The sequence below is a fragment of the Nicotiana tomentosiformis genome, chromosome 2 (assembly GCF_000390325.3).
Source record: "Nicotiana tomentosiformis chromosome 2, ASM39032v3, whole genome shotgun sequence".
Taxonomy (NCBI): Eukaryota; Viridiplantae; Streptophyta; class Magnoliopsida; order Solanales; family Solanaceae; genus Nicotiana; species Nicotiana tomentosiformis.
The window spans coordinates 92,872,901-92,891,497 of record NC_090813.1 but is presented as its reverse complement, the minus strand read 5'-3'; the positions used below and the strand labels follow the sequence as shown (position 1 = coordinate 92,891,497).

At 34.8% G+C, this 18,597-nt stretch overlaps 1 protein-coding gene across 1 annotated transcript; it reads right to left on the bottom strand.

The window, feature by feature from the left end:
* Positions 1 to 9,812: 9,812 nt before the first annotated feature.
* Positions 9,813 to 11,666, bottom strand: LOC104115493 (homeobox-leucine zipper protein ATHB-13-like). Its single transcript, XM_009626146.4, has 3 exons — positions 11,334 to 11,666; positions 10,774 to 11,171; positions 9,813 to 10,361 (listed from the first exon to the last, which is right to left on the bottom strand). The coding sequence occupies exons 1-3, from the start codon at positions 11,473 to 11,475 to the stop codon at positions 9,975 to 9,977; spliced, it is 927 nt and encodes a 308-aa protein (XP_009624441.1). The 5' UTR covers positions 11,476 to 11,666; the 3' UTR covers positions 9,813 to 9,974.
* Between the last annotated feature and the right edge of the window lie 6,931 nt (positions 11,667 to 18,597).

The following is an 18,597-nucleotide window of genomic DNA, read 5'->3' as shown; positions in this document are numbered from 1 at the left end:
TTCCAAACCTCATCGATAATGTCGATACTAATCCATATGCCAGCAAAGAAAGAAAATACAAACAAGCATAAATTTGTAATTTTCTTTCTTGCATTAGAGTAATTAGTCATACAAAATAGAAGTTGGGATTACAAAAATTTTGGCCCAAAATTATTAAACTGAAAAAATAATGCACGAGAATAACCCAGATGAATTGGGCCATTTGGAATTACAACACTGAAAATTTCAGGTAATATGTCAGTCCTACTCATGCTTCTTCCATTGTTCTTCTACTTTGTCTCTTATTTTGTCACATTCTAACGTACACACACAAAAGGACAGAACAATATTACTAGGATCCAATCAGTAATAAACAAAAAGAGGGTTTCGAGAATAGAGACGACGACACGAACACGGGTGGGTTGTTTTTCTAGGCGGAGCGAAGCATGCTAACGACAACATGGGAGAGTGTCTTCAGTGTGTGCTAAAAGGGGGTTCTGATGGAATTTTGTGTTACTTACAGGCGCATATTTTAATTATTTTAAAATGTGTGGACTGACAGTTGAATAATCTGATTATTCATTCAAATATGATTGGATTTTCATCTTCTCGGCATTTAGTTCAAGGGTTGGGTAGGTCTACATTGCAGTCAAGAACGGTCTGTTTTCTTTGACGTTTTAATTTTTTTAGTTCGCTTTGCCTTGTATTTGCAACCACCAGTAAGCATTTTCTTTTTCTCATTTTTCTCCCTTACTACTCCTTCCGTCAAGGTGTATGCCTTGTATTTGCAACCACCAGTAAGCATTTTCTTTTTCTCATTTTTCTCCCTTACTACTCCTTCCGTCAAGGTGTAGGTCAGTACGGTACGGTATTTAAATATTTTAGTTCGGTATTTTTGGTATTTAGTTTCTTAAAATGTTATACCAATACCGTAACTAATTAAATTCGGTATAGTTCGATTTTTCTCCTTTCGGTTTCGGTTTATTCAGTTCGATAACTTCGGTTTATTCGGTTTGAATACTAACTAATGCATACAGTCATATAGACTGTAATATTCTTAATTAAAGTACCTAGAAGTACAAAATTAAAAATATTTGTTGACAAAAGTTTTGTCCAAAATCAACAAATATCAACCTAGAGAGAGAAAACTGTACATAAAGGAATAAATTTGATCATTAGAAATGTCTTGTTACTTGCTTAGAGTTAATTGATGAACTTAGAAAATAAAAAAAAGCAATATTTTAGATTTTTTATATTTATGTTATAATTAATAATATGTGTATTGTGAAATATAATAGATATTTCAGTACGGTATCGGTATTTTATTTTAAAATACAAAATACCATACCAAATAGCAATTTTTTTTAAAACTTAAACCAAATACCATACCGAATACCAAAATATCAAATACCAAAATTTTCGATTTCGATACGATAATTCGGTATTTTCCAAATTATGCACAGCCCTACCTTCCGTCCATTTTTATGTGATGGTATTAGACACACCGTCAAAAGGATTAATACTCCGTATACGAAATATCAAAAGTATTCTTTTAGATAAATAGTATTAAGGGTTCTACATTTTTCTAAGCGAGTGTTGCGGCCAAACGCACACGCAAGTATACGTGGTCGTTAAGTAATAAAGTGACTAAAGGTCGAATATCGAACCCACGAGGACTTGTGATTAACTATTAACTAAATTAGACTATCTTAATTATCTAAACAAGAATTAAACCTAAAAATATTTGATTCTAAACTAATTAAATAAAAAAATATAAATAATGAACTTTGAACAGAGAAAGAGCAGATTTTTATGATATCAATGTAATGAAAACGATCTAGGGTTATGGGCTATCTAACAATCCTATTGTATTCTTCAATTGAATTGACCGACTAATTTATCTAGCTTATTGGTTGACAGGGTTAATATTGCTCATAAGAATCTGTCGAGTTCTTACTCGCCTATTCAAGCTAACCTAACGCCTATATGTCTATGGAGTTAGAATCAACAAGAACGCATTTATAATTCCTGTAAATCAACCAAGCAAGGCAATTAGGTATATGTCTATCCTAACCACGAATCCGTTCCCCGATGCCCGAGTTCAAGAACTTGCCCTACTCAATCCTATATGCAATATAGAATTCCCACTTTCGAGTTCAATTCTAGATTCGTAGATAATATTCAATTGGTGATCAAGCAATTAAATAATTAAGCGCAAGATTGAATAAATAAACTAATATGATAAATCAAGAAGTCAAAATCAATATCCGAATAACAATAGTCATGAAAGAACCACAACCCTAGAACGTGAAGTTTAGCTCCACATAGACATGGTAGCCAAACAACAAATCATACAAAGAAACATAAAAATTACTAAGTTTGGTGGGAGAAAGATGAAACTTGATGAATTCCGGCCTCCACGGCGGCTCTGTGCTTGTGTTTCCTCTCAAAAACGTCCTCTCCAAGTATGTTCTCCTCCGGTATGTTCTCTTCCGGTCTTTTTTCTTTCGGTCCTTTTTTCCTATATGGCGTTTTTAGGTCTATTTATATGTATAGGGAAAGACCTAAACATGTAGGACAAGTCCTAGTCAAACCCGAAAACGAATTAAGTCTTCAAAATTCGGATTGGACCTGGCCCCAGGCCTGGCGTCGCCAGCCTAACGCCAGCCTCAGCCTGGCTTTAGCCTTGCAAAGCCAGCTTCAAGCCTGGCGTCGCCAGGTTCTCTCATTCACTGCTCATGCGCACGCTTTCGACTTGTAGGTCTCCTTTTTCTTCTACTTTCATCTCAAATTCACCTACACATAAAATAGACTTAATTAAGCACAAATATAATATAGTTTAGTATTAAATCCCCAAAATATAAGGTAAGTAATGCACTAAAAATATGTAATTATAACCAAACATCAGCGAGCAATCCCAACAAGTTATGTTATTAAAGGTAAAATAAAGTATTAAAATTAAATAGTTTTTAGAAAATAAATACTATACGTAACATTTTTTCTTTGACACTAATAAGAGAAATGCATCACATAAAATGGGATATAAAAAATACACTATTTAACTCATACATATTCGTGTTCTTAAAATTGGAATGAGTTCGCAATGAATCTAAATCGGGAACTTCTTCTTTAGATAGTTTTTAAAATTTGAACTCAAATTTTGTTCCAATATGTACTTAAAGGTTTTCAAGAAGAATATTGTATTGGAAATTATTTTTCTTGTGAGTTAGTTGTTAAATAGTGCACCTCCCAGAAATAGTAACAATAATTCTTTTTCATCTCTTCTCTGCTATGATGAAAAAACTCATACTTCTCTCTACTCTTTCTCTCTCTGGAAGTTTCCTTTAATCTTTCATCTCGATTCACTGCATGTTGTAGATTCATAGATGATGAGCTAACAATTCAAGTTCTAACATGGTATCAGAGCGCCGATTACTGGATTAGAGTTGTTTCGCGATTTTGTTCTTCGAAGCTTGACCTGGGTTCAGCAATGGCGGACGATGAGATTGCAAATCTGCCTCACAATCATCCATGGTTCCTAAAGAATTCTGATGTACCAGGAACAACTTTAATCTTGCTCAAACTCACAGGGCCAGAAAACTATGCCCTTTGGAGTAGATCTATGCGAGTTGCACTGTTGGTGAAGAACAAATTAGGGTTCGCGGATGGCACTTGTGTCAAAATCTCTTACATATGTGATTTGGACACACAGTGGGAAAGATGCAATGCAGTTGTGGTGTCATGGCTGAGTAGCACTGTTTCGGCAGAATTGGTACCTAGTATCATGTATGCCTCTAGTGCAAGTTTGGGACAAATTCAAGGAGATATTTGATAAGTCTAATTTGACTAGGATTTACCATTTGTGGACACACATTGCAACCCTAAGACAAGGTATGGACTCTGTCACAAGTTATTTTTCAAAATTAAAAGAGTTATGGGATGAATTAGATATATTAGCACATTTACCTTCATGTGAGTGTGAGGAATCACGACCTTATGTAGAACACCTAGTAAGACAAAGGCTGTTGCAATTCTAATAGGACTGAATGAGAGTTATAGCCATATTAGGAGTGATGTTCTACTGAAAATGCCAGTTTTGAGTGTAAATCAAGCATATGCAGTTGTAGTTCAGGAGGAAAGCCAAAGAAGATTGGGTGTAGTGGATTCCAGTAAGGATCCTTTAACGATGTTAGCAGCATACAAAGGCCAAGTGTTTAAGAACAAAAGGCCAGGGATGATATGTGAACATTGTGGTTATAAGGGACACCTAAAGGAGAATTGCTACAAAATCATTGGGTATCCATATGACTTTAAGAGCAAAAAGAAATGACAGTACAATGTAGCCAAATCATTTGCCAACACTGCAAACACTAAAGATGATACCATTGGGAAGAATCAGATTCAGATTCAACAGGGCAATTACTTTACTGAGAAGCAGTACAAGCAATTGGTGAGTTTGTTGTCAAAGACCTCAACAGGTGAAAACTCTTCAATTCATGGAGCATCCTCTAATTTGGCAGGTACTGTATCATTATTGTCTAATGCTCAATGTTATGATTGGGTAATAGACTCAGGAGCTTCACATCATATTACTTTCTGCAAAAATATTTTGGAAAGAGCATAAACAGGCAGAGTAATGATGGAGTGCAGACTCCAACATGATCTAGATCAGAAATTACACATACATGGGATAAAATAGTAATGGATACACAGAGGATTAAGAATGTTCTACATGTTCCAGACTTTAAGTTCAACTTGCTTTCAGTATTAAAACTGATAAAAGAGCTATATTATCCAGCCTGTTTTTATCCTGACTTTGTCATCTTTAGGGCCTCTACAATGGCATGGTTCTAGGATTTGGTAGAGAGGACAATGGGTTTTACATACTCAAAGGGAGAAGATTGTAGCAGTAACATCAGTTCAAAAGGAGAAAATAAAAACCACACTATGGCACAATAGGCTAGGACACGCTTCAACAACAGCTATTCAACACTTACCAGATTTCCAGAATAAAGTCAAACTAGACATACAAAAAGTCTATCATATCTGTCCATTAGCAAAATAAAGTAGACTAAAGTTTCCTATTAGTATCAGTAAAACTAGTAGTATCTTTCAGCTTGTGCATATTGATGTATGGTGGTCATATAGGACAACAACTTATGACAGGAAATACTATTTTGCTACTTTGGTTGATGACTTTAGTAGGTATACATGGGCTTGTTTGTTACATTCAAAATGTGAAGTAATAGTTGTATTGAGGGACTTCTTCTCATTAATAAAGACCCAGTTTGGTACTTATGTAAAGACATTGAGATATGACAATGGAACAAATTTCTTCAATAACAAATGTAATGAGCTATTGTCTTCACTGGAAATTGTACACCAAAGTAGTTGTCCTTATACACCCCAACAAAATGAGATAGTTGAAAGGAAGCATAGGCATATTTTGCAAGTAAATAGAGCCTTAAAATTCTAAAGTGGTCTGCCTTCAAGATTTTAGGGTGATTGTGTAAAAATTACAGTCTATCTGATTAATAAGCTGCCCGCACAAAGTGTTGAAGGAAAAATCGCCTTATGAAGTACTGTTTGGTAAAACACCTAAAATAGACCATTTAAGGGTATTTGGGTGTTTATGTTATGCTTGTGTACTACCTAGGAAAGATAAGTTCTCACCCAGGGCAAGGAGGACTGTCTTGGTTAGGTATTCAGAAACTCAAAAGGGCTACAAATTATATGACCTGGAAACCATGAATTTTCTAGTTAGCAGGGATGTCAGTTTCAAGGAGGATGTATTCCCTTTTAAGCATCTCACAGAAGATGCTGGAGAAATATTCACTTAACTGACAGGCACACCAATACACTCAGGAGGAAGGAGTTCATGCTCACCAGCACATGAACACACTCAAAACCAGTCATTTCAAACAGCATGTGCAGATGAACACACTGATGAAGGTGAATATCTTGCTACTACAGGAGATGGGGATATTATTCCAGAAGCTGAAGCACATTCAAATGAAGAAGGGCTACCAATAACAACAGAACGACCAACAATTGAAGCAGATAGAGATCCTACACAGGAAACAACCCATGATCCACCTGATGCCTTGGAACCTACAACACCTTTAATAGAGGAGCCTATGCCACCAGTCAATGGCACAGCTAAACTGAGGAGATTTGGTAGAGGAGTAAAACCACCAAATGGATATCAATAATGCTTTTTTGCAGGGTAACTTAATTGAGGAAGTTTATATGGATCTACCTCAAGGATTTCATAGGCAGGGGGAGTCCAAAGTATGCAAATTACACAAGTCTCTATATGGCTTAAAGCAAGTTTCAAGGCAGTGGAACATCAAGTTAACCAATGCCCTAACTGATGCTAGATACTTCCAGAGTGCCTATGACCATTCCCTGTTCACTAAGAAGGTGAAGGCAGACATAGTCATCATATTAATCTATGTTGATGAAATTCTAATTACTGGGAGCAACAACACATTTGTAGATAAAGCAAAGAACACATTACATAATAGTTTCAAAATGAAGGACCTGTAAGAGCTTAAATATTTTCTGGGAATAGAGATCATGAGATCCAAGAAAGGGATCCTATTAAACCAAAGAAAGTATGCCTTACAACTCATCTCAGACACATGGTTGAGTGGTGCAAGACCTGCTAGTTCTCAACTGGAACAAAATCTGAAGCTCACAACAATCGATTATGACAAACACACGAACAAGACAGAGGATGAGGAACTGAAAGATATAAATGGGTATCAAAGATTGATAGGCAAATTGATCTACTTGACTATAACTAGGTCGGACATCTGTTTTGCAGTACAGTTGCTGAGTCAATTCATGCAACATCCAAAATAGTCTTACCTGGAAGCAGCCATGAGAGTTGTCATATACATTAAGAAGTCACCAGGAATGGGGATATTTATGAAAGAGGAGCACTAGCACAAGTGACTGCCTATTGTGATTCAGATTGGGCAGCATGCCCAAACACAAGAAGGTCAGTGACTGGCTATGTGATCAAGTTAGATGACTCATTGGTTTCATGAAAGTCGAAGAAATAATAGACAACGAGCAGAAGTTCTGTTGAAGTAGAATATAGAAGTATGGCAGCAGTCACTGCAGAAATTGTTTGGCTAGTAGGACTACTGAAGGATCTTAATGCGGTAGTACAAGAACCTGTGTAAGTTTACACAGATAGTAAAGCAGCAAATCCAATCTATCATGAAAGAACCAAGCACATAGAAATAGACTGCCACTTTGTGAGGGAGAAGATTAAAGAAGGACTGATCGCACCTGACTATGTTTCCATCAAGGAGCAAATTGCAAATATAATGACCAAAGGGTTAGGTGTAAGTCAACACCATCTTTTGTTATCCAAGCTAGGAGTGTTAGATGTATTCCACCCTCCAGCTTAAGGGGGAGTATCAAAACTATAGTGGTCAATTTATAATTAGTAAAGATTAGAGAGTTAGTTAGAAGGGAGTGAAGTGCACGTGAGTTAGTTGTTAAATAGTGCACCTCCTAGAATTAGTTAACACTAATTCATTTTCATCTCTTCTCTGCTATAATGAAAAAGCTCAGACTTCTTTCCACTCTTTCTTTCTCTGGAAGTTTCCTTTAATCCTTCATCTCGATTCATTGCATGTTGTAGATTCATAGATGATGAGCTGATAATTCAAGTTCTAACAATCTATGACTTTTTTTGCCAAATCAAATGAAGGAAAACAAAATTAAAGTCGTCTATATCAACTGATCATATTTTATATGATGGTATTAGACACACTGTCTAAAGAATTAATACTCCGTATACGAAATATCAAAAGTATTCTTTTAGATAAATAGTATTAAGGGTTCTACATTTTTCTAAACGAGCAATCCCAACAAGTTATGTTATTAAAGGTAAAATAAAGTATTAGAATTAAATAGTTTTCAGAAAAGAAATACTAAAAGTAACATTTTTTCTTTGACGCTAACAAAAAAAATATAGCACATAAAATGGGATATAAAAAATACACTATTTAACTCATACATATTCGTTCGAGTTCTTGAAATTGGAATGAGTTCGCAATGAATCTAAATCGGGAACTTCTTCTTTAGATAGTTTTTAAAATTTGAACTCAAATTTTGTTCCAATACATACTTAAAGGTTTTCAAGGAGAATATTGTATTGGAAAATGTTTTTCTAAACTAATCAGTCTCCCTTTTTATTTGGCCAATAACATCCTCGTGTGTTCTTCACTAGCCGAACACATGCATACTAAATTCTGGGTATCATAATAAATTAATGTGGGTATCATAATAAATTATGTATAATATGTGTATCATAATAAATTATACATTTTATGTATTATTTCTTAAGTGGTGTGCAAAATCAATAGTGTACAAGTAAAAGTGAACGGAGTGAGTATATATATATTCTATACCCGACCTGAAAGACACTGCTTCAAATAGAATCAGCTTTCACAATTTTGGTAGAATTTCTTAATGTTTCACTCGGATCATATTTCCTTTGTAAACTATTTTCTCTTTCTTTCTGATTTGTATTCTTTAAGCTGCTTTTTTTACTAGTCAAGCGTATGAAATAAAACTTAAGAAGTGGGACAAGAAGAGAGACATCAGTAATTTAGGAAATCTCAACGAGATTATCTGTAATCTGCTCTTGTGGAGAGAACAACTTTCCCATGTTAGTATCAAAGTCTATATCTCTTTCAATATAGAAAATTGAAGAATTAACCTAAATAGTCATTAACACAGTCGCTTAAATTTAAAATAGCCGACAATTATATAATATATATATATATAAAATTTATGTACTAAAAAAAATAAAGAGTAAATTGAACCGCAAAAGATGCTATTTTCAATCAGCCTTGAACACACATGAAACAACTAGTTGTGGGCCAAAATGGAGAAACCTTTTTAAGAAACCTATTGCTTGGGGGCCGGATTCACGAAATGGGCCATCCTTTGGTTTATAGCATGTGCGCCTCTCTCCTTCTTGATTGTTTTATGTCCATTCACAATCATCTACCCCTTAATTCTAAACTAGTTAAATTTATTAGGTTGAAACCTTTTATCTGGAAAATGAAAACAAGACTGGTTATGAATTGTTACATTTAGGGGCGGAGTTATAGTGTTAATTATGGATCCATAAGAGCCTAGTAATTAATAAACTGATATATACATTCTTTGCAATATATGTGCCTATTCATCGCTTGTATATTATTATTATTATCATCCTCAATCAGTATATGCAACATGAGCAACCGACATCAAAAGAAGCTTCTAAAAAATGGACTTCATACAAATATACAATTTCGCTTTTCAAAAGACAAAAGATTCTAACGATCATAATGTTTAATTTAAAAATCAATTAGCAACAAAGAGTGCTCCATAACTGGAGCATAAATTTCAAATAATAATGCAGGAGAGAATCTTCTCCGTCAATGGACCCCATGATCACAACATTTCTTCCTTTTCTTTCAGTATTATAATAATAATAATATAATATTACTACTACTATATGTTATCCAATGCCAGAGAAGGGAGACCCCACCTGATATTGCATGGAACATGGCTCTCTTTTATTTTCAGACACACGACATATTATAATTATAAGCTGCTCTCTCAAGTGGTCCAACCTATAATTGAAAAAACATAAGTAAAATTTTTATCCCTAGGTATATTTATACCCAATAAATAAATATAATGTGTTTTCACAAACATATATAGCTATCACTAAACTGTAAGTAATTAATCTACATTCTCACGTTAATGCATACTGCCTATCGATCGCAAGAATGGAAGTACTCTACATATGCACTTAATTATAAAATCAAAAAGAAACGATTTCTCACATGCTCACTATCAAGTGCTTGGTAATAATTCTTACATGATTAGCTATACACCCAATGAAGGAATTAAACTATTGGCAATAAGAACAAAAAGGACAAAAAGCGTTTAGTGTAATTGAATAATAATAAAGAAAATTAATTGAACTGTTGCTGCTCTGGCCATGGCCAAAAATTTGTCTGATCATTCACGGGAGTAGCAAACATATTGCAGAATCCTTGATCATCTGGGACCGTTGGATCAATCGTGTGGCACTGGAGATCTGATCTTGATGAACTCTGATGAAAGAGCTGGGCCAAAGGGATTGGGCTGGATTCTGGGAAAACATTATTCTTGTTGTTATTGGAGTAAAATGGGCTGTCACCTGATGATGTCCTTGTAGTTGTCGTTGTTCCAATATTTACGTCTATACTGTTATTCTCTTCACTTCCATTACTCCAAGATCCCTCGTTTTCTTTGTTCAGATTTATCATTGGTGCGCCTCCGCCGCCTGATTCTCTGTTCCTCAGAGTTAATAACTGTAGCTGCCACCAGAATAATATATAATGGATGACAACAAATTAAATGAATAAATTAAACCAACTTTAGGGAACTGTGCATAACAGAAGTAGGAGTATATATTTTTACGCATAAAAACATCAGAGAAAATTATGAAGAATTTGGTTGCGGCCAAGGCGGTCCTAAATTCTAGAATAGTTACATTAATTTTTAATAATTGAGTTCTAAATTTAATTTTTGTATATATTTAATAAATTTTTTAATACAAACACAGAGTTATACTAAAGTTATTGAATTCGGCAAAACTCGTACTAAAGTTAAATTGATATGTTTTAACTTAGCTGCCCAAATTTGATATCCAACTTGTCCATTTTCTTGGGAAATTATCTAGCTGTGCATTCATGTGAGTGAGGTTACGTGATGATAATCGGAAATTACCTCGGAATGAAGATTCTTGTTTTGAGTCTTGAGTGCATCGTTATCAGACTTAAGTGCATCATATTGTCTCTTCAAGATCTCGTAATCTCTTTCCAATTGCTTAGTCTTCCACCTTGCTCTTCTATTCTGGAACCAGATTGCAATCTGTCTAGGCTGCAACCCTAAAGCTCTAGCCAACTGAATTTTCCTCTCAGGCTCAAGCTTGTTGGCCACTTCAAAACTTCTCTCAAGTGCCTTCACTTGCTCCAAATTAAGCCTCCTCTTCTTCTCCCCTAGCAATTGCGAAGAGCCATCATCATCTGACATTTCATTATCATCCACTCTCAAATCCTGATGATTATCGCACCTCTCCACACCCGAAAACGACATCGATCTCCTCATTAACATTGATGATACGCCTACATACATCATTTTTGACACGGAACATAATTATATATGTGCAAAACTACTTAAATTTCAACAGATATTAAAGTCTGAAATTATGAACATATCAAGTTTAAATCTTGATAGACACATAATAAAATTACAAGTAGGAGAGATCAGTAAAAAAATGTACGTACCATTGAAGTCTTGATGAGGAATGTTACAAGGAGAGGGAAAAACTTTAGGGGAGGTGGAAGGAATGTGATTATCTTGAAAATTGATGGAAATTTCAGGAGTAGAAGGAACAAAGGCCATGATCCCTGTAATACCAGAAAGCATATTAATGTTAGCTAAAAATATCTCATAAGATTTTTCCAATAGTCAGCTACTGTATATATGGTATGCGTGTCAACAACTGACGGTGTGAAGTCAGAGGTCTAATTTTTGAAGTGGGAACATGGAACGGGGACATTAACATGGGGTAGGAAGATGGCAAGACTGGAATCCAGCGAAGTGTATAGTTAAGAATTAAGAGGCATATAACGTGAGGTGTTATTTATTTATTTTATTATTAGTCTTCCAAATATTCTTCTTACCTGCAATGTGATGTTGTTCTATTGCTCTTACACCTTTGCTAATTTAGGTATTTATATTTACATGACATGAAATCCATTGCAACCCATTCTTGGATTAGTTTATGAGTATTACTTATCATAATTTACTTACTATTTTTTATTATTTATCTGACAATATATACAAGTTAAACTTCTTATCAATTAATATGTGAACTCTCTAGCTATAAGTTAAATTGGCTCGAGTAAGGTTTTCCACTATAAGTCAATCATTATACAATGCATAATGCATACTTTCAATAAATTTCTGGTCACTAATTAATCTTTAATCGGAGAAATATATACAAGATATGAGCTTATGCTGCATGGTTTACCATCTACTGTTTGAGGGAAATTTACTAAAATTGATGAAATTTGTTCAACATGTTATTTTTTTCTTTGTTTTGTCCTTTTCCTCCCAAAAGCAATAAGAGTTATACGTAACATTAAAAATTAAAAAATAAAATTAAAATGATTGCATTGTAGGGCTGGCGGCTGGGCAATAGGGGTAATGGATTAAAGTAAGAAAGGGGCACACCAATATGGTTCTAAAATGACGTCGTGCAGTCAAAATCAAGTATCAACTTTGGGGCACACGTCTATTTTAACTTGCAGGAATTAATCATACAATAATTATATTATGATAATATGTCTGCGTTGGTGATAACTTTAACATTTTCTCTTTATTAAGATAAATATAGTATTTGAACCAAAACTACACTGCACCCGTAAAAGATACAATCTAGCATTGGCAAGGCGAGGTTTAATAGGAAAGTTGAAAACGGACATTAAGCAATTATTAGAGCAGATAGGGTAACTGAATGTGTTTTCTAGTTACATTCTGGTGCATTAAATCCAACAATAAGATCATATAGTCGGCCGCAAAATCTGAAGTCCGCATGTGACTGCTGATCGGATATATGTTGAAATAAATCCTGGCGGCTGATGCATTCCTTGCATCATAAGATCGCTAGCTAAGAAGAAACAGATCAGATAGTTCCAGAACTTCTAACCAGTATTTTAAATAATTAGGTGTTGGGTTCTACACCAGCTGCCGAGGCGGATCCAACCGTGAGTTTACTGCAAAACTCAACGTTTTATAATTAACGTCGAACCTATATATGAGTACGGATCCAACTGTGAGTTTACTGCAAAACTGAATGTTTTTAATGTCGAGTTTGTGTTATATATTTTACTAACTCCTTGAAAAGACAATTATAGTGTAACGTGTTCATAAATTTGATATAGCATTTTTCTTTATCTGGTCCTGAATGTATCTACAAAAATTATTGCAGAATGACACAGTTAAGTAAAATGAAGAATCAAACAGCTGTGGGAGGAGAAAAAAAAGGAGAGTGAAAAAAGTATAGTGGAATCAGGTGATGTGGATATCTTGTGGGGAAAAGAGGAAAATAGCACAATCAGCAGTAGGCGAGTGACCAGGTACACTCTACCTAACACCAAATCAGTCACAGGAAAGCTGGGCTGCCTCTTTCTCACACATTTTTCCTGTCAATTGTTAGCACTTGGTACAAAAGAAAGGCTGGATCTGTCAAAACATAGCCACGGCTTCTTAATTTTCTGTCACTTCTTGTAAAATAGTGGGAACCGTTGTAACAAAGTTGACTCTACGAAATTGATAAAGGAATTGAAGTACAATAATTGTCTTCAAGCTTAGAAAAAGGGAGAAAGTGTTAAGAAACAATGAAGTACTAGCTGGTTTTAGATATAATCAGTAACAAAAGAAGCTTTTAAAATAACTATTTGTACCTCCCACCCTTAAACTCATAAACTAACTGACTAAGCAAAGACTTAATTTAATGAAGACTCAGTATGTATGCAAATACCCCATTATAAACTATGCAAAGTTTGACATAAATATAGTCAAAACATAAAAGGTAAAAACTAGCTAAAAATTGTAGTAATTAGATGTCTTATAACTTTACAGGACAAAAAAGTCATAGTGACTTCTCACTTGTCATACGTCAAATTAGTGTATGATAATTTCATAGGAAGTTTATTCATGCCCTGGGATTGCCTTATTAGTTCCTTTTCACATGGCTGGAATTTTTTTCCGGAAACTGGACACTGGGCAGCTCTATCCCACCACCCTCTTCTCTTGCCAAGTTCATTGCTTTGTTTCCTCTCACACGCTGGGCTGTACCTCCCATGTGACAAGGGGCGGAGCCACCGTTATAGACTTATTGTTGTTATAAAATAAAAACTATAAAATAAAGACAAGTATAGAGAGAAACTGATATATTATTCAAACTTCAAACTTATGTACATAATGAACTGAAAACTCCTCTATTTATAGAAGAAAGGAAGCAGCTGCGAGGCTTTTCAGGAAGCAGCTGCAAGGCTTTTTTTTAGCTGTTTGTAAGCTGTCTGCATGAGCTGCTTGCAACCTGCCTGTTTAATAAGAAGTTGCTGCAAATCATTTCATTGAGCTGCTTGCAACCTGCCTGCATCAGCTGCTTGTAGATAAACTTCAACAGAGTACTAAATGGATAATCTTCTTCAGGAAAATTATCTATAGCGGAGTAATAAATGAACATCCACAATATAATTATTTTCATAACACTCCCCCTTGGATGTTCATTAAAAGGTATTATGCCTCGTTAAAACCTTACTAGAAAAAACCTAGTGAAGGAAAAAGAGTACATATATTTAGTAATACGTATTTCTAGATGCCTCATTAAAAACCTTATAAGGAAAACCCTGTGGGAAAAAATCTTAGTAAGAAAAAAAGAGTACATCGCGTATTTTACTCCCCCTGATGAAAACCTTGTTTCAAATATTTGAGTCTCCGCATTCCAATCTTGTATACCATCTTCTCAAAAGTTAAAGTTGGCAAAGATTTAGTGAATAAATCTGCCGGATTGTCACTTGAACGAATTTGCTGCAAATCAATGTCACCATTTTTCTGAAGATCGTGTGTGTAGAATAATTTTGGTGAAATGTACTTTGTTCTATCTCCTTTTATAAATCCTCCCTTCAATTGGGCTATGCATGCAACTTTGTCTTCGTATAAAATTGTGGATCTTTTATCACACTCCAAACCATATTTTTCTTGAATAAAATGAATCACTGATCTCAACCATATGCATTCCCTACTTGCTTCATGAATAGCTATTATCTCAGCATGATTTGAAGAAGTAGCAACAATTGACTGCTTTGTGGAGTGCCATGATATAACAGTACCTCCACATGTAAACACGTACTCGGTTTGAGATCGAGCTTTATGGGGATCAGATAAATAACCTGCATCTGCATAACCAACAAGATCTGCACAACCTTTGTTAGCATAAAATAAACCCATATCAAGAGTTCCCTTTAAATATCGCAAAATATGCTTAATCCCATTCCAATGTCTCCGAGTAGGAGAAGAGCTATATCTTGATAGAAAATGCTATGTCAGGCCTTGTAGCATTAGCAAGATACATAAGGGCACCAATTGCACTGAGATAAGGTGTTTCAGGACCAAGGAGTTCCTCATCCTCTTCTGGAGGTCGGAACGGGTCCTTATTCACTTCAAGTGATCGAACAACCATTGGTGTACTCAATTGGTGCGCTTTGTCCATGTAAAAGCGTTTTAAGACCCTTTCTGTATAAGCAGATTGATGCATAAAGATTCCATTTGCTAAATGTTCAATTTGTAATCCAAGACAAAGTTTTATTTTTCCAAGATCTTTCATCTCAAATTCTTTCTTAAGATATTCAATTGCCTTTTGGAGCTCTTCTGGAGTTCCAACAAGATTTATGTCATCAACATAAATAACAAGTATAACAAATTCTGATGTCATTTTTTTAAAAAAAATACATGGACAAATAACATCATTTAAGTAACCCTCTTTCAGTAAATATTCACTAAGGCGATTATACCACATGCGCCCAGATTGCTTTAAACCATACAAAGATCTTTGTAATCTTATTGGATACATTTCCCTAGATTTCGAATATGCTTCAGGCATTTTAAATCCTTCAGAGATTTTCATGTAAATCTCATTATCAAGTGACCCGTACAGATAAGCTGTAACCACATCCATCATATGTATTTCAAGTCTTTCACGTAAGGCTAAACTGATGAGATATCGAAATGTTATGGCATCCATAACTGGTGAATATGTTTCTTCATAATCGACTCCAGGTCGTTGTGAGAATCCTTGTGCGACAAGGCGAGCCTTGTATCTTTCAACTTCATTTTGGTCATTCCTTTTTCGCACAAAAACCCATTTATGGCCAACTGGTTTTACACTAGCAGGTGTTTGGACTACTGGTCCAAAGATCTCTCTTTTAGTGACTTCTCACTTGTCATACGTCAAATTAGTGTATGATAATTTCATAGGAAGTTTATTCATGCCCTGGGATTGCCTTATTAGTTCCTTTTCACATGGCATAGTTGAAATTTTTTTCCGGAAACTGGGCACTGGGGCAGCTCTATCTCACAACCCTCTTCTCTTGCCAAGTTCATTGCTTTGTTTCCTCTCACACACTGGGCTGTACCTCCCATGTGACAAGGGGCGGAGCCACCGTTATAGACTTATTGTTACATTTTCATCAGAATTTAGTAGTTTTGGCTCCAATTCTATATCAACTTTTCTTTCTCTTTTTCTCTTCTTCCTATACTTCTTTCCAAATGAAGAAGAATAAAAATAACAAGAAAGTAAAAGCAATCAAGGATTTTCACAGCATGGTACTCAACAGGTTCACTATATTAATATTGGAACAACTTGTGAGGGAATTACAAATTTAGATTTGGAGGGTCAAAGAATCTGTGACAAAACAGAACGAAGAAAAGAAAAAATAGGAAATGAAATGTGTTAATCGGTTAGTTAAGGGATTACGGGTATCTTTGGACTGTATTGGATGAATACACTGGTGGGCTTTTTGATACCTTTAGTCATAAGTTCACATTCTTGAGCATTTTGAAGATGAAATTTAGGTGGGCTTATTACAAGATCATTGGGCCTAAAGCCCATTTTATAGTTTTTATGGTCTTTAAAATGTACTTGCCCACGAACATGGGACAAGTGCACAGATAACTATTCTCAGAGATGTTATTTAGAGATTAGCCCGTACTTTTTTTGTCTTGAAATTTTAAACTAAAATCTTAACTTCGGAACAACTCAGAATATTTGTCCTGAAAAACTGAAAAAACTGAAATTTATAACGCACTGGCTAATTCCTAAATAGCGGCCCTTTAAATTGGCTAATTGGTGTTATTTCTACCACGAACACTGCAATACATTCGGAATGGCCCCCCGTCTTCTTTCCATTGGCAGAAACATATAATTTGGAATAGCCTCAAATAGTTTTTCTGTAACTTTGTCTCTAAAAGTTAGACACAATAAATTTTACTGATGCCTGATTTTATCCAATCAATTGTCAATTGACTCTTGAAAAGGTAAACATGACTGAGAATTTAAGATGGAGTAGAGTCATAATCGGATGTGCAAAAGAAAAGAAAGAAAGAAAGAAAAATAAAAAAAACCATACTGGCCATTCAAATTCATACTATAACGACTCCCAAGGATCATAATCTCACTATTGGAAACAAAAATATTTCACATGGGAATGGATTCGTCAGTTAGTGGGCTGGACTTTTGGAGTTTTGACGGATTCTCTTGTGTGTTTAGTCCGCCTAAAGACTATAATATATCTATTATAGTAGTAACCTATTTTTAAATTCCCAACTATGCTTTATAGTCTAAATGGTAATAGGCGTAAGGAGCGTAGCAAAAACTTCACTCAAAATTTAGGGTTTTAGTATTGGTTTAACTAGTGAAAAGCTGAATTCTCCTAAAGTGCAGTGACGTAACAAAAATGAAATTTTAATGGAGTATGATAATGCTTTATAGAAAAAATTTAAGAGGAACCAGATTTGCTTTTGTAACACAAAATTTTCTTGTGATATGTCACAGCCACTTTTATTGTTTACTTTATTTTTATTAAAACTTGTTTAAATGGTAAAATCTATAATATTTTACAAGTGTCCTTTTGTAGAATTAATAATTTATTGTTTTTGAATTACTTGATGTGTGGCTATTTGATTATTATATATTTTCATTCTTAACTGTTAATGTTTTCCTTTTTTAAGTCCAATCTTATTTTTCATGAAAGGCTCTGTTGGGACATATCTTTGCATCGTCAAGACGATGGACATAGAAAATCTTAGAACGCCTTCTCTGACAAATTAAACCAAAATTATTATATATTCGTCTAATGGCCCTTTTGTTTTAGATTGGTCAGAAAATAATTTGGATTGACTAATTTAGTTTTTGGAGAAAAAAAATTGTACTTATTTGTAACAACAACTAATGATTTTTTAAAAACTAATTTAATTAATTTGTAAAGTCAAATATATTTTTGTAAGCAAAATTATCCGTTAGAAATTCGTGTCTAGTTTCCAAGTGGACCAAGATAAAAACTACTATTCCTAACAATTGTTACCAAGATGACGGATCCAGCCTGGTATACCGAATATTATACACTCCACTGATTGTAATCTTTCGAAATCTAAAAATTCCTTAATTGTTTCGAGGAAGAGATAAGCCAAACAAACAGCACTTAGTATTTTAAATTGTGCATTCATGATCTCAAAGACTCAAACTCCTTGTTGATTCCATACGCACTATTATTTTTTTCTCCTCTCTATATATGTCGAGGGGTGTATAAGGGTGAAATCGAACCCATAAGCCGGCCCGGTTACTGATAAAATAAATCGAGTAAGGAACGTGGTGACAAGGAACCAAAATCGAGGTAAGGGACTCATCGAGTCATGCACCGTAGGCACGATGCCCGCCGTCGAGTATATCGAGACCATGACCCCGGGATCGGTCCAAATCCC